We start from the raw sequence: 16,273 nt of genomic DNA on the forward strand, positions 1-16,273 counted from the left end.
AGGGGTCCTGCACTGTAGAAGGGGTCCTGCACTGTAGGGGGGTCCTGCACTGTAGGGAGGTCCTGCACTGTAGAAGGGGTCCTGCACTGTAGGGGGTCCTGCACTGTAGAAGGGGTCCTGCACTGTAGGGGGGGGTCCCGCACTGTAGAAGGGGTCCTGCACTGTAGAAGGGGTCCCGCACTGTAGGGGGTCTGCAGTGTAGGGGGGTCCTGCACTGTAGGAGGGTCCTGCACTGTAGAAGGGGGTCTGCACTGTAGAAGGGGGACCTGCACTGTAGAAGGGGTCCTGCACTGTAGGGGTCTGCACTGTAGGGGGTCTGCACTGTAGGGGGGTCCTGCACTGTAGAAGGGGTCCTGCACTGTAGAAGGGGTCCTGCACTGTAGGGAGGTCCTGCACTGTAGAGGGGTCCTGCACTGTAGAGGGGTCCTGCACTGTAGAAGGGGTCCTGCACTGTAGGGTGGTCCTGCACTGTAGAAGGGGTCCTGCACTGTAGGGGGGGTCTGTACTGTAGGGGAAGATTTGGCACTGTAGGAGGATTCTGTACTGTAGGGGAGGCTGTACTGTAGGGGGGTCTGCACTGTAGGGGGGTCTGCGCTGTAGGGGGGTGGGTCTGTACTGTAGGAGGGTCTGCACTGTAGGGGGGGGGGTCTGCGCTATAGGATGGAGGGGTCTGTACTGTAGGAGGGTCTGCACTGTAGGGGAGGATTCTGTACTGTAGGGGGGTCTACACTGTAGATGGGGGTCTGTATGGTAGGGAGGGGGGTCTGCACTGTAGGGGATCTGTGTAACATGCAGAGGGTCCAGAGCTGTGAGGGGCTGTGTAATGTAAAGGGGTGCAGAGGTGCAGGGTGCTGTGTAATGTAAAGGGGTCCAGAGGTTCAGGGTGCTTTGTAATGTAAAGGGATCCATAGGTACAAGGGCTGTGTAATGTAAAGGGGTCAGGAGGTTCAGGGTGCTATGTTATGTAAAGGGGTCCAGAGGTACAAGAGCTGTGTAATGTAAAGGGGTCCAAAGGTGCAGGGGGCTGTGTAATGTAAAGAGGTCCTTAGGTGCAAGGTCCTGTGTAATGTAAAGGGGTCCAGAGGTGCAGTTGTGGAGAGGGGGGGGGGGGTACACAGTAGTGACAAAAAGATATTGAAGGATGCAGAGGTATGCAAGGGACACGGTGGGTGTTTTTACATTTTATGGTGGGGGGGGGGTGCCAGATATAGGATCCGCCCCGGGTGCCAAATGCTCTAGGTACGCCCCTGGGTGGCACTATGGGAGCTGGAAGGCACTGTAGGAGGTTAGGTTATATACAGCTGAATGGAGGACCAGGAGAAGAGAGGTACCAGGCAGGCTGAGAACCACTGATCTAGAGTGCGTTAGACATGTGCATTCGTTTTCGTCCGAATGCATTTTCGTCCGAATTTCAGGTATTTTCGTTTTCGTTTTGACAAACGATAACGAAAGTGCAGATTCCGAAAAACGAAAGATCCGACATAAATAAATGCTTTTTTTCGTTTTCGTTGTTACAACAGTTCGATATAGAATAGGAGATTCGACGTGACTCCATATGTCTATTGAACCTGTGGTCGAATGTGCCTAAGTTTCGTTTACCTCTATTAGTCCTATTATATAGAAAAGCTTCGACAGAGAGTAAATATTCGACATAGAGAGAACAGAATCGACAGAGAGAAACGATACTGGAATTGGGTGGGGGAAGTAAATTAAAAAAAAATAATGATAATATTCGACGGGATCGTTGCACGTTTATAATAATATTCGACGGGATCGTTGCACGTTTATAATAATATTCCACGGGATCGTCGCAACTATACGACACTGCAATCGTACATTTCGGCAATCGAATGCTCCGCCTATAGGCTATATAGTTTAGCAGCTCCATCGAATCTTCTTTATCCATTCGACAGATACCATAAGCCTTCCAAGACAGATTCGACCGTAATTCATGTGGATTTTCGGACGAATGCAATTTTTGCACGAAAAATGAAATAAATAGAAACGAATTTCGGGAGTAACTAAATAAATAAAATTTACGGACGAAAACGAAAAAACGAAACAAAATATTCTAGTCTGCACATGTCTAGAGTGCGTACATGAATAAGCAAAGATTCTTTAGTTCTGCTTTAAAGCTTAAAATCTAGAAAACTCAAAGTACACCCTTGAAGTGGAGCTGCACCACTGGCTGCTGACTGGCTAGTCCAGTTTGAATGTCTGTCTCTGAAGATATTCTGGGGAGGATCATGTGACCAGTATATTAACATTAGTCATGTGACCAATTGCCCACATCCCTCTATCACAACAGTTTTTTTTTTTTAAACACTTCTTTAATGTAATATTTCCTGTTATGTATAATATATAAAAAAACATGTAGCTCAATGGCGTAGTGGCTAGCCCTTCAGCTTGGCAGCACTAGGGTCATTGGGTCAAACCATAACACTACCTACCTGGAGTGTGCGTTGGCTTGCGTGGCTTTCGTTCAGGTTCTCTGATTTCATCCAACACTGCAAAGACATGATGGTAAGTTAATTGCCTCCTGTCGAAATTGGCCCTGGTATCGGTGTGAGTTAGAGACCTTAGTCTGTAAGCTCCTTGAGAATAGGGAATGATGTGAATGTATAATATATGTGAAGAGGCTGTTGCTGCCCCTCTACCTGCTGCTCCTCGTCTCGCTGGACATGGCCCGCAGCTTGTGGAGGGAAGAGCCAAGGCCATTGCTTTTCCTCCCGGCCGAACAGGAAAGCGGGCCCTGAGACTCCCTGTCCAATCCTGATTGGCTGGGAAGAGAAGCAGGAATACATTAGCAAATATTATTTCGCTAATGTCACACAAGTGGGTAGACTCAGGGCCCACCCCTTTTAAAGCCAATTAGAGCCTAAGGCTCTAATAATGTGCTTAAAAAAAATATATATAATAATATAATATCAATAAAGTGGAGCATAAAAGTCCAGAGTGGTCAATATTATTATTATTATAATATTATCATTGTTATTATTATTGCTATGGGCTATATTAATATTTTTACCTGTAAATAGGTCGATGTCCTTTCCTTTATCTGGCTGCCATGTAGTATGGCCATTGTCTACTTCTGAAGTACGCTTTCTTATATCTTCATAGTCACCTTACAAGTGAAATCAGAATACCAGTCCATTTTTTTATGTTGTTATCTTAAAGTTTACATTTTCATTCATTTACATCACAGCACAATGGTAGCCTAACATTTAAAAAGATATGACGGATAAAGTGTGATGGTATGACACAGCCTCTTTGCGATTTATAAGTTAAGTGGATCTTCTCACATTAGATTATTGCATCATTGCTTTCTAAACACCCCCCTCACCCCACCACCACCACTTCCACCCCTACATTTTTTGTAAGCTCACCCTGCCACCCGGCAGCCATTCAAATCTGTGCTCTAAAACCTCCTGTGATATGCAGGTCACATATCCCAGAATTCTTCCAGCTCCATACAGTTATGACTAAGCAATTTTTTTTTTCATGAAACGCGTTAAGCATGCTGCTGTCTCCTTGCATCGTGGGTCTACGATGTCTTTTTTTTTGTGGATTTTAATCAATAAAGCAAATTTTTTTTCTGAAAGCTTGGAGTGCGGTCAACCTTCCTTCGATATCTTCGGCCCAGCTGCCTGGACCAGGAAGAGGCAGCTGGTTCTCAATGATGTCAGCAACAAAGATGGCGGCATGGGACCCAGTGTGTGGCGGTGGTGCGTTGTATCACAGCAGAACAATGCTGGATTTGATGGCTAGGCGAGCATGTGAATTGTGCATAAGGTTATAGGGAAAAAAGACATGGTGGTGGTAGGGATCGGAGGTGGAATGTCTTTAACCCCTTGGGGATGGTGCCTCCCAGGGGTTTAGGATGCCGGGAGGTGGGGCTGGGTTTATGATCACATAACCGCCCTGATTGGCTGTCACTAGATCAGAAACCTCCTGATCGTAAGCAGCAATCAGGAGGTTTCGGTTAGCTGCTGATAACAGGTAGGGCCATATTGTGCATGCTGCCAGCGCCAAGAGGTTAAAGAGAATACAGTGTGTTTTCTTATTGTTTTTATATTTATGCCTTATGTTTAGGATCAAAAAAAAAAAAGTTGAATTCCTAAGTTACGTCTTAGCCTGGTGGATATGAAAGGTTGCACCCTTTTTCAGGCTGCGGGTGGTGAATGAGTGACTGCTATTTAGGAATTTCACATGACTATATAGACTTAACCACTTCGCGCCCAGGCCAATTCTGACATTTCTCTCCTAAATTCCTATTTTTTTTTTGCTAGAAAATTACATAGAACCCCCAAACATTAAATATTTTTTTAGCAAAGTCCCTAGAGAATACAATGGCGGTCGTTGCAACTTTTTATCTCGCACAGTATTTGCGCAGCAATTTTTCGAACACGTTTTTTTCCAGAAAAAAAACTGTTTCATGCTTAAAAAAAACAAAAAAAAACTGTAAAGTTAGCCCAATTTTTTTGCATAATGTGAAAGAGGAAGATACTCCGAGTAAATAGATACCCAACATGTCACGCTTCAAAATTGCATGCGCTCGTGGAATGGCGCCAAACTTTGATATTTAAAAATCCCCATAGGCGAAGCTTTAAATTTTTTTACTGGTTACATGTTTTGGGTTACAGAGGAGGTCTAGGGCTAGAATTATTGCTCTCGCTCTAACGTTCGCGGCGATACCTCACATGTGTGGTTTGAACACCGTTTTCATATGTGGGAGGGACTTACGTATGCGTTCGCTTCTGTGTACATGGGGACAGGGGCGCTTTAAATTTTTTTTTTTTATATTGTTAATTTTTTTTTTTTTTCGTTTTACACAAAAAAAAAAAAAAAAAAGATGACTTTTATTCCTATTACAAGGAATGTAAACATCCCTTGTAATATGAATATGGCATGATCGGACATATTTACAGTGAGATATGGGGTCAATAAGACCCCATATCTCACCTCTAGCCTGGGAAGAATAAAAAAAAAAAAACGATCCTGGCTTCCTAGCCAAATCGGCACCGTTAATTTGAATACAGAGGCTGGGCGTGACATCATAACATCGCACCCGGCCTCAGAACGATCATAGAGACTCCGGGGACGATCTAGTCCACCGGAAATCTCTATGATTACTTGCTGGGGCCGGCGGATCCTGTGACCGACTCACCGATGGAAACAGTGAGTCGGTAGAAGCACCGGAGGGCGGCGGGAGGGGGGGCGTCCCCTCCTGCAAGAACAATCAAGCGGCGGAACAGCCGCTATGATCGTTCTTATGGTGCAGGGAATATATAACCACCGAAAGCCCATGACGTCATATGACGTAGTATGGGCGCCAAGTGATTAAAGTGGTTGTAAATCCTTGTTTACAACTTTATGTTACAGGTAAGCCTATATTAAAGCTTACCTGTAGCTAACAAGGATATCTCCTCAACCTGCACGGTTGAGGAGATATTCCTGTATATGCATGTGCCAACGTCAACGGCGCTATATGCCGTTGCTTCAGTTGGACTGCGCCGTTCCCGCGCGCATGCGCTGGGTGACGTCATCACGGCTCCAGGCTAATCACAGCACTGGAGCCGCGATACCCGGAAGTCTCTCCAGGACAAAATGTTGGCGGTCAGAGGGGGAAACGTGGACCAATGCGGGGGGCTTCGATCTGAGGTAAGTAATACATAATTAGCTAGTATGCTATGCATGCTAGTTAATTATGCCTTTGTCTTGCAGGGTTTTTTTGCTTTTTGTTTTCATTTTAATGCTGAGGGTTTACTTCCTCTTTAAATAGTAGGATCTTAAATTGCATGCTCAGTTGAATGATTTCATTGAATGACCCAGTCGAGGAAGGGAGATTATTTTCCTTTTCTAGTAGATATGGGAATCTCTAGATCTTTAGTCTGGAGAAGTAGTCAGAGAGTGCAGAGCTAGTGCTGGGCTTTCTTATTAGACAGTTGGATTCTCAATAAAACCTTTGCAACTTAAAGCGGACCTCCACCCTAAAGTGGAAGGTCCGCTCATCTGATCCCTCCGCCCCTCCGGTGCCACAATTGGCACCTTTTAGCGGGGAGGGGGGTGCAGATACCTGGATAATCCAGGTATCTGCACCCGCTTCCGGGACAAGCTAGCCGCAGGTGCCCCGCCCCCCCGTTGTGTTCTGGGAAGCACACAGTTCCCAGGACACAGCGGGGGCCAGTGGAGATGCGCAGCGCGACTTGCGCATGCGCACTAGGGAACCGGGCAGTGAAGCCGCAACGCTTCACTTCCCGATTCCCTGACAGAGGATGGCGGCGGGGGCAGCGGAGAGACGAGCGATCATGTACAGTGGTAAAGAGGGCAAGCTTTAACGCCCACATGCAACACATACTGTCCATGGGCGACTTAGGTTTCTGTACTGGGAGCGTGCACACCCTGGGCGCACTCCCAGTACAGTGACCAAGCAGTCATAGACATCTCATGGTCTCTAGTAAGCTGGTGGAACTGGTTCCCGATCATGTGATCACACCAAAAGAAAATTCTATTTGTGGGGAAAAAAAAAGGACTTCAAATTTTGTTTGGGGGCAATGTCGCACGACCGCGCAATTGTTAGCTAAAGCGACGCAGTGCTGAGTCTCTGCTCAGGAAGGGGGTAAAATCTTCCGGGGCTGAAGTGGTTTAACAATCAGAGTCAGAGTTACTTTAAGAGATCTCATCAAAGGTTACCTTGTTGTGAGGTCTTGTATGGGTCTTCTCTGCAGTCTTCAAAAGCTGTTGTAGTGTCAATTTGTTGATATCTGTCCACTGGGGAATCGCCGGACACATCCCTTGCTAATACAACCTTATTGTGAGATGGGAATGTTGGGGGAATAATTTTCTCACCATCACTTGAGATTTGGAATCCCAATTGTAATGAGGACCTACTGGTATCCAGTTCATTGGAATGTCTTCTCCAATCCAATTGACCTTCTTTGGTTCTGATCTTCTTTTTCTGAGGTTGACCTTCATAACCTAATTTATGGTAAAAGTAAAAAATAGAAAAACTGTAAAGGTAAAAGTACCAGAGAGTCTCAGGATAGAGTGGGGGAAGGGGGTTGGGTTTTCCCCCCCCCAATAGGTTAAGTTGAACCCCATCCTGCCCCCAGTCTCTCTATTAGCACCCCTAAGCATGACTTTCACTGCCAAGGATATATTTTGTTACTTTATTACTTTGACAGCTCACAGCCGATAGTGTACAGCTGCTGTCTTGCAAATCCAGCTGTAAGTGACAGCTCCAAATCCCAATCAGAATGGTCCCTGATCATGTGATTACTACATCAGTGATCATAAAGTGATCACATGCAAGGTTAAGCTTTCACCCAGGAAATAGCAGCCTGTAGATACTGTAAATACTGAAATTGTTTGATACAATTATAGTATTAAAAAAATAAATAATTATGAATAAATGTAATTGATATATACAGTATATATTTACCTTTGTGCAATAGCCATTGCTTCTTTTCTAGAATGTTAATCCTATTTTGTTAATTAAAAACAAAGTAACAGATGTCAAATTTATTGTCACTTGATTGCATACTGGTGGCTTAGTGATTAGTACTCCTGTCTTGTGAACACTATGATTTGAATCCTTGAAGCAGAGGTTCACACAAAAATGGAACCTCCGCTTTACGGAAACCTTCCCCTCCCCCCCTCCAGTGTCACATTTGGCACCTTTCAGGGGGGAGGGGGTGCAGATACCTGTATAATACAGGTATTTGCACCCACTTCCGGGCATAGATAGTGGCAGAATCTGCGGGTATCGACGCCAATTCCCATCCCCCCCCCCCTCAGCTGTCTACTGGGAAACACACGGGACCCAGAGACAGCAGGGAGCATCCGGATTGCGCAGAAGGGAACCGGGAAGTGAAGCCACAAGGCTTCACTTCCTGATTCCCTTACCGAAGATGGCGGCGGCAGCACCTGAGAGCCGAGCGACAGATCGGCTTCGGGTGCCGACATTGCGGGCGCCCTGGACAGGTAAGTGTCCATATTTTAAAAGTCAGCAGCTGCAGTTATTGTAGTTGCTGACTATAAAAAAAAAAAAGAAATGTCGGAACTCCGCTTTAGGCAGGACACTGAGTTGGGTTTTCTCCCACATTCCTGGTAGTTGGTCCCCAACCAGGACACTACCTTCATAAAGTTTACATGATCTCTTTATGTTTGGGTTTTCTCCCACATTCCTGGTAGGTTAGCCCCAACCAAGACATTACCTTTAGAAAGTTTACATGTTCTCCTTGTTTTTGGCTTTCCCCCCCACATTCCTGGTAAGTGATCCCCGACCAGGATGCTACCTACATAAAGTTTGCATGATCTCCCTATGTTTGGGTTTCCTCCCACATTCCTGGTAGGTGATCCTCAACCAGGACCCTACTTTCATAGAGTTTGCATGCTCTACTTGTGTTTGGTGTTCCTCCAATATTCCTGGTAGGTGATCCTAAACCAGGACACTATCTTCATAGAGTTTGCATGTTTTGCTTGTTTTGGGGTTTCCTCCCACATTCTTGGAAGGTGATCCCCAACCAGGACACTACCTTCATAAAGTTTACATGATCTCTTTATGTTTATTCTACCTACCGCATTCCTGGTAGGTGATCCCCGACCAGGATGCTACCTCCATAGAGTTTACCTGATCTGCCTGTGTTTGGGCTTCCTCCCACACTCCTGGTAGGTGAATCCAAAACCAGGACACTACTACCTTCTAAGGCCGCGTACACACGGGCGGACTGTTCGCCCAACTTAGTCCGCTGAACAGTGTTTCAGCGGACAATCCGCTCGTGTGTGGGCTTCAGCGGAAAGTTTCAGCGGACAGTCTGACGAACAAAGTTTTTCGGAATTTCCGTAAGACAGTCCGCTGAAACTTGGTTTTGTCCGTCCAAACTTGGTTTCAGCGGACAGTCCGCTCGTGTGTAGGCAAGTTGGACGGACTAAGTATTGCGCATACTCAGAAAGGGTTTACACGGCCGAAGGTTGCATTGCAGTGTATAGGACGTCGTATTTCTAGTCCCGTCATACGTGCCGTTCACGTCATCACGCACGTTTTCAGCAGACTGTTCGTTCATCGTGTGTGGTCAAGTCCATTCATGCAAATTTTGAGCGGACTGTTTGTCGGATTGTTTGACAAACTAAGTTGGGCGAACAGTCCGCCCGTGTGTACGCGGCCTTAGAGTTTACATGTTCTTATGGTTTTTAGGTTTCCCCCCACATTCCTGCTAGGTGATCCCCAACCGGTCAATACCTTCATAGAGTTTAACTAATCTTCCTGTGTTTGGGTTTCCTCCTGAACTCCTGGTAGGTGATCGCCAACCAGGACACTACATGTTAGAGTTTACATGATCTCCTTGTGTTTAGGTTTCCTCTCACATTCCTGGTAGGTGATCCCCAACCAGGACACTACCTACATAGAGTTTACCTGATCTTCCTGTGTTTGGGTTTCCTTCCACATTCTTGGTAGGTGATCCCTAACCAGGATGCTACCTACATAGAGTTTACCTGATCTGCCTGTGTTTGGGTTTCCTTCCACATTCTTGGTAGGTGATCCCTAACCAGGATGCTACCTACATAGAGTTTACCTGATCTTCCTGTGTTTGGGTTTCCTTCCACATTCCTGGTAGGTGATCCCCAACCAGGATGCTACCTACATAGAGTTTACCTGATCTGCCTGTGTTTGGGTTTCCTTCCACATTCCTGGTAGGTGATCCCCAACCAGGATGCTACCTACATAGAGTTTACCTGATCTTCCTGTGTTTGGGTTTCCTTCCACATTCCTGGTAGGTGATCCCCAACCAGGATGCTACCTACATAGAGTTTACCTGATCTGCCTGTGTTTGGGTTTCCTCCCACATTCCGGGTAGGCAAGCCCCAACCAGGACACTACCTTTATAAACTTTACACGATCTCTTTATGTTTGGGTTTCCTCCCACATTCCTGGTAGGTGATCCTCAACAATGACACTTCTTTCATAGAGTTTGCATGTTCTACTTGTGTTTGGGGTTCCTCCAATATTCCTGGTAGGTGATCCTAAACCAGGACACTATCTTCCTAGAGTTTGCATGTTCTGCTAGTTTTGGGGTTTCCTCCCACACTCCTGGTAGGTGATCGCCAACCAGGACACTACCTTGTTAGAGTTTACATCATCTCCTTGTGTTTAGGTTTTCTCTTACATACCTGGTAGGTGATCCCCAACCAGGACACTACCTTCATAGAGTTTACACGTTCTCCTTGTTTTTGTGTTTCCTCCCCATATTCCTGGTAGGTGATCCCTGACCAGGATGCTACCTACATAGAGATTACCTGATCTGCCTATGTTTGGGTTTCCTCCCACACTCCTGGTTGGTACATTGGCCTTAGTACATATACATGTGTGAGTTAAGGACCTTAGATTGTACGTTCTTTGAGGGCAAGGACTGATGAGAATGTACAGTATGTAAAGTGCTGCATAAATTGTTGCCACTATATAAATACGTATAATATTAAAGACATCTACTGTATCTTATTTTAGTGTGGTGCCCACTGAAACTGGAGTCATTCAATTATTTTGTAAATTTAAGTGATCTTTTTAGCAGGAGAAAGTCTTTTAATATTATGGAACACAGATATAAAAGCAGACTGTTCCTTGGAGTCTTAGTGCAAGAATGTATCAGTTTCTGTGTATCAAAGGAACAATTTTTAAATTAATCTTATTGCAAACAAGCAACTGTGATTTAATTGAGCACGTGTTACCTTTTTGCATTATTATGTTAATTCTTAAAGTGGAGTTCCCACTGTTAAATTTTTTATTTTTTAGAATGCATACTTTTTTTCTCTAAGGCTTATTTAGAGCACTCGCATTTGTGTGATTAATTGGCGCTCGACTGCCGATTTCATAGAGGAATATATCTAATATTCCTCTTTCGTGGCAGTTTCCATAGTGCTTGTGGGCATGCGAAGCCCGCAAGCACTATCGTCCAGGCTCTGGTACAGCTGAGCGACCAGCATGCACCGCCCATTCTCACGCATGTGCAGTATGTATGGCGCAGCGCTGTACACTTCTGAAGTTGCCATCACAACGGGCGGTGTCGTCGAAGTGCCCGCCCCTGTTGTGATGGCAATAAAGCCCTTGGCGCTGCCCAGTGAAGCCCGCAAGCACTATCTTCTGGGCTCTGGTGCAGCTGAGCGACCAGCATGCACCGCCCGTTCTCGCGCATGTGCAGTATGTACGGTGCAGCGCCGTACACTTCTGAAGTTGCCATCACAATGAGCCGTGTCATCGGAAGTGCCTGCTGCTGTTGTGATGCAACGAAGCCCTTGGCACTAACCAGTGAAGCCCATAAGCACTATCTTCCGGGCTCTGGTACAGCTGAGCGACCAGCATGCACCGCCCACTCTCGTGCATGCGCAGTATGTACGGCGCAGGGCTGTACACTTCTGACGTTGCTATCACAACGGGCGTCGTTGTTGGAAGTGCCCGCCCCCCGTTGGGATGGCAACGAAGCCCTCGGTGCTGCCCAGTGACTCCTGGGAAATGATGACAGACATCTCCCAGGAGCACTAGTAGCGAGCACGGGCGCCAAGGGAAATTATGTCAGGCACCTTGGAGAGGAAGAGGCAGATTACGAGGAACCCCCTAGCGACAGACCTGAAAGGTGAGTTTTTTCCCAAAGGTTGTTATTTGTATTTATTGTAGCTGAATACTGTAAAAAAAAAATTATGACTGGAACTCCGCTTTAAATTATTTTATCTCTCTGAAAAAATACAGGTGACAAAGTAACAGATTGTGAATTATTTTCATTGGTTTGTTGGAGGGGCTTCGCAGTCTTACCTTCAGGGGTGTCATGACGTTCTGCAGAGTATTGCGCCCTACTGGAGCTCAGGTCAGATTGTTTTGTTATGTTGTATTCCACTGCAGCACCATAGATGTAAAAGAAAATTGTTATTGGTCTATATATATATATTTGTTTGTTCCATTATTTAATCATTAATTAATGCATTTATTCATTTGTTTGGTTATTTTATTTATGTTTGTTTTGTATTGAACATGAAGATGCAGATATGGCTTAGACAAGCTTAGGTAAGGGAACGACTGAATTTATAGATAGGCAACTCCTATCCTCATATTGATTAGTGGTTCCAAATTAATAATAACTACTGAAGTAGGGAACAGACACAAAAGATACGCTCCGCATCTTTCCAAATAACTGTTCTGCTTTATTATGACGCAATTGAAGGTTTTTATACACATGATTACGTAGATATCACATTAATATTACAATTGTATGTTTATGGTAACAAGGGGCGTAACATAGGCAGGGTAATTCTAATCAGGAAAGAATGCAAACATGTAATGAAAACATTATTAGTGCCGTGTGCACAGTGAGGGCAGAGTGCAATGCATACATTCCTTCTGATGATAAAACAATAGATCTTGAGCAGACCGAAGATCATTAAAAGGGGTTTTGGGACAGATGAATTAAAAAAACAGATGAAATTTGCAGGTCGTACTAACTAAGCATCATTCAATCCTTACCGCTTTGTGAGCTCTTGTTTGGGTCTTCCGTAGAATCTTTTCTTTTGTCAAAACCTTTTATCGCGTTGATTTGTCGGGGATATCCAGGCATGTCCACTGAGGAACCCTCGGACACATACGTTGCTACCGCAGTCTGTTTCTGCAATTCTAATTCCCTTTTACCTGCAGCAAAGAGAGATTTATATCTGGATGTAACAAAAAATAGTCCGGAGATGGGAATATGAGCCTGGAGGAATATTTGTCTCACCATCACTTGAGCTTTGGACTCCCGATTGTAATGAGGTCATACTAGTGTCCAGTTCATTAGAATAGCTTATGGAATCCCTCTCATGTACATTGGTTCTGGGCTTCTTTCCTGGAGCTTGCCTTTCATAATCTAATTCATGGTAAAAGTAAAAAATAGAAAAACTGTAAAGGTAAAGAAATCTTATATCTGTTAGTACCTTTCCCTTTTCCTCCCCATCCCAACACCTTTAAACGCTCAGGTGCTTAACAACATTTTTGTAGTGTTAGAAAGTTTTTCACCTTAGTGAGACGATGAGGACATTGTCTGAATGACCGAGGGGACTGTGTAGCGCCGGTACTCTTAACGAGTACGCACTATATGTTAAATTTCGTTTTTTGCCCAATACTGTAATGACTTTTGGGGCTAATTGTGCTAAATTGTACTTTGGCATCAGTTAGGCTGGGCTGTATAGAAGTTCTGCCTGGTCATGGGTGGGGTTGTACACCTGTACACAGTATGGTTGGACGCATTGGGTACCAATCTCTGTCTCGGAACCAATCAGTGGGAGATTGTCTCACTGCATAATCTGGGAAGGGGTACTTAAGGTGCCGAAGTCACGTGGTTCGGGGGTTCCGGTCCAGAAGTTGTTGCTGACACCTTGGTCCTGGTCCTCCTGACCAGCCCCCGGGGGCCCTCATGGCCTGGGGTGCGGATCCATCTATTTCCGAGCCTCAGAACTGGCTAGTTTGAGGTGGAGAAACTGGAAGGAGGATTCTAAGGTGTTCCAGTGCCGTCTTGGGTTTTAGAATAGAGAGTGGAAAGGGGGGAGTTGTTTTTTTTTCTTTCCCAATAAGTTAAGATTAACCCCACCCCTATCTCATGTTGTTGGTCTATATATTTATTGATTTGTTGCATTATTTGCTAATTAATTAATTCAATCATTTTTTTTTTTATTTTTTTTTTAATGAACGGGAAGATGCAGATATGGCTTAGACAAGCTTAGAAAAGGGAACAACTGTTTCTTTTTATGAAAAAAAAAAAAATTGATCTTGAGCAGAATGTTTTTGGGACAGATGAATAAGAAACAGATGAATTTTGCAGATTGTACTTTCTTTCTGTTTCAACCTTTTTATTGAAGGTTTTCACAAAGAGTTCGAAAAATATGAATATATTTAAGTAATACACAGTTTACACAATCTGAAATGCTCGTATATCAACCAAAGAAAGGGTTTGCATCATCAGTCAAAGGAAAAAAAACAGAAGGCGTGTATCCCCAAGCCCCAACTAGAGAGAATTCCCTCGAAATCGCCACTGCCAGGCAAATCCGAGGCACTTAAAGTGGATGTAAACCCACTCTCATCCTTTCTAAACTACTGCAATATTGGTTATCTAGAAGGATATACACGCCTCCTGCATGTATACTTATCTGTCAAATGTCTCCCCTCTCTCTGCTATGAGACCTGAAAAAACTGCAGATTTTGTGGGTGGGTCTGTTTTCCAGGGCTCAGTGGGTGGATTTGTGATGTCAGTAGACTCCCCGCCCACTTCTACACTCCCCTTATCAAAATACATTTTCTCCTGTGTATTTCTTACACTGAACTTCTGCTATGATCACTAACATCCAGTCAAAACCCAGGAATGTCCCCACATGACTTCAGCATGCCAAATCATGCTGAGGTGTGGAACAGGCAATCCTTGCAGAGCTGATGAAGAAAGGAGGGGGTGGGGGGTGGGAATTAAACAAAGAGAGATTTATATCTGGGTGTAACAAAAAAATAGTCCACAGATGGCAACATGAGCCTGGAATCATTTTTCTCATCGCTACTTGAGCTTTTATGCCACTGCAGGACCTTAGATGTAAAAAAAAAAAAAAAATTGTGATTGGCCTATGTATTTATTTATTTGTTCCATTATTTAACTGTTAATTAATTAATTAATTAATTAATTAATTAATTAATTAATTAATTAATGTATTTATTTTTTGTAATGAACAGGAAGATGCAGATATGGCTAAGACAAGCTTAGATAAGGGTAAAAAAAAAAATAGTCCAGAGATGGGAATATGAGCCTGGAGGAATATTTTATCTCACCACCGCTTGAGCTTTTGACTTCTGATGGATATGATGTCATAGTGGTTTTCTCTTCATTAGAACGTCTTACAGAATCCTGTTCATAGACCTCGTCTCTGGAATTACTTTCTGGAGGTTGATCTTCATAAGCAAATTTATGGTATAAATAAAACAGAAAAAAAAAAAAACGATCAAAATAAAAACAAAGGGCGAGTTTTTTTTTTCCTCAGTAGGTTAATTTTAATCCTTTGCCACCCTCAGTCATTTAAGCTTTCCCAGGATGGCCAATGTCCCGGAACCTGTACTTTGCCCTCCTGATTCCAGTATCTTTCCCTGCTGACCCCCCCCCCCCCCTATACTTTTCCCCTTCTGCCCCCCCCCCCCTGTACTGTGCCTTTGTATTGATTTAGTCTTCGACTTATTGCTTAAAATCTATTTTATTGAAAGTACTAATAAATATATGTTTAATTCTATCAACTATTTACACTTTAATTCTTGAGAGCAGGTGCATACATTTGGGGCAGCCTGTTAGGGGCCCAAGTACATTACCTTGCCCGGGGGGGGGGCATACTGCAAGGTTATTAAGACAACCCTGCCCTTACTTCCTGTCATATAAATGATAAATGATAGCGGGAGACAACTCTTCAGAATGGGCACAGGCAACAATAAAAGCCTGAGAACTATTACTAAAATTTACTGACAAGTTCTCATTTCTAAAATGTATGTATCTAAATAAAATGTAAACGTTGCTTTAGTTTGGGTTTGTATGGTGAGGTTTTCATTGCTATATGTATCTCTGGTGGGCAGATTGGCTCTCCCTGTCCTGGTGATCTCTCTGAAGGAAAATCTAAAATTGGAAGATGTAACAGGAATAGAAGGGACATCCTCCAATGGAGGTGCTAGCTCCACTGACGTCTCCTAAAATTTTTTATTTATTTTTTGTCCTACTTTAGAGGAATTTCTTTTCACTTCTTGTTGTGTCCAAAGGACAATTCCTCAATGGGAAACAGATGGCAAAAAAATAAAACCAAAATACCGACAGGTGTAATAACTATTCCCTGCTGTATCCAAAATGAAAAAATAGTGTTTTACATACGTTCCTGCCGAAGGCCGTTTTTCTAAATACTACATACGGCGACGGGTACCTGAGTGTGCCTGGTGTCTGCGCTTTCCTGATGAGGATTGGGATCTGCTTGAGGATCTCTCTGACTGTTCTTCACTCCGTGCTCGGTTTCTGTGCCCAGAAGCTCCATCAACGTTGCCTGTTGGATGAAGGGCTTGTCTGAGACATATACTTACAAAAATGAAAGCACAACATTCCCAACACACACTTTAAACTGGCTGTACATGGGTCCGGCAATGGCCACAGGCCGAATATACCGTATATACCTGAGTATAGGCTGACCCGAATATAAGCCGAGGCACCTAATTTTACCTAAAAAAAAAACTGGTAAAATGTATTGACTCGAG

General features: G+C 44.1%; 1 protein-coding gene across 12 annotated transcripts in view; it reads right to left on the reverse strand.

Moving 5' to 3' along the window:
• The window catches only part of LOC143923442 (interferon-induced very large GTPase 1-like), an 80,417-nt gene that overhangs the window by 16,537 nt on the left and 47,607 nt on the right, over positions 1-16,273 (reverse strand). For 5 of the 12 annotated variants that reach the window (XM_077447116.1, XM_077447113.1, XM_077447112.1 and 2 more), the window contains 6 exons: positions 12,756-12,884; positions 12,509-12,670; positions 11,804-11,884; positions 6,694-6,978; positions 3,029-3,124; positions 2,451-2,507 (listed from right to left, as the gene is read on the reverse strand). In XM_077447116.1, coding sequence (XP_077303242.1) covers positions 2,451-2,507; positions 3,029-3,124; positions 6,694-6,978; positions 11,804-11,884; positions 12,509-12,670; positions 12,756-12,884 — 810 coding nt within the window. The remainder of the gene's footprint in view (positions 1-2,450; positions 2,508-3,028; positions 3,125-6,693; positions 6,979-11,803; positions 11,885-12,508; positions 12,671-12,755; positions 12,885-16,273) is intronic. The other 7 variants (XM_077447115.1, XM_077447111.1, XM_077447117.1 and 4 more) reach the window with 7 other exon arrangements.

This window comes from Lithobates pipiens, unplaced genomic scaffold (genome assembly GCF_037356315.1).
Source record: "Lithobates pipiens isolate NorthernLeopardFrog02 unplaced genomic scaffold, aLitPip1_a1.2 Scaffold_22, whole genome shotgun sequence".
Lineage (NCBI taxonomy): Eukaryota > Metazoa > Chordata > Amphibia > Anura > Ranidae > Lithobates > Lithobates pipiens.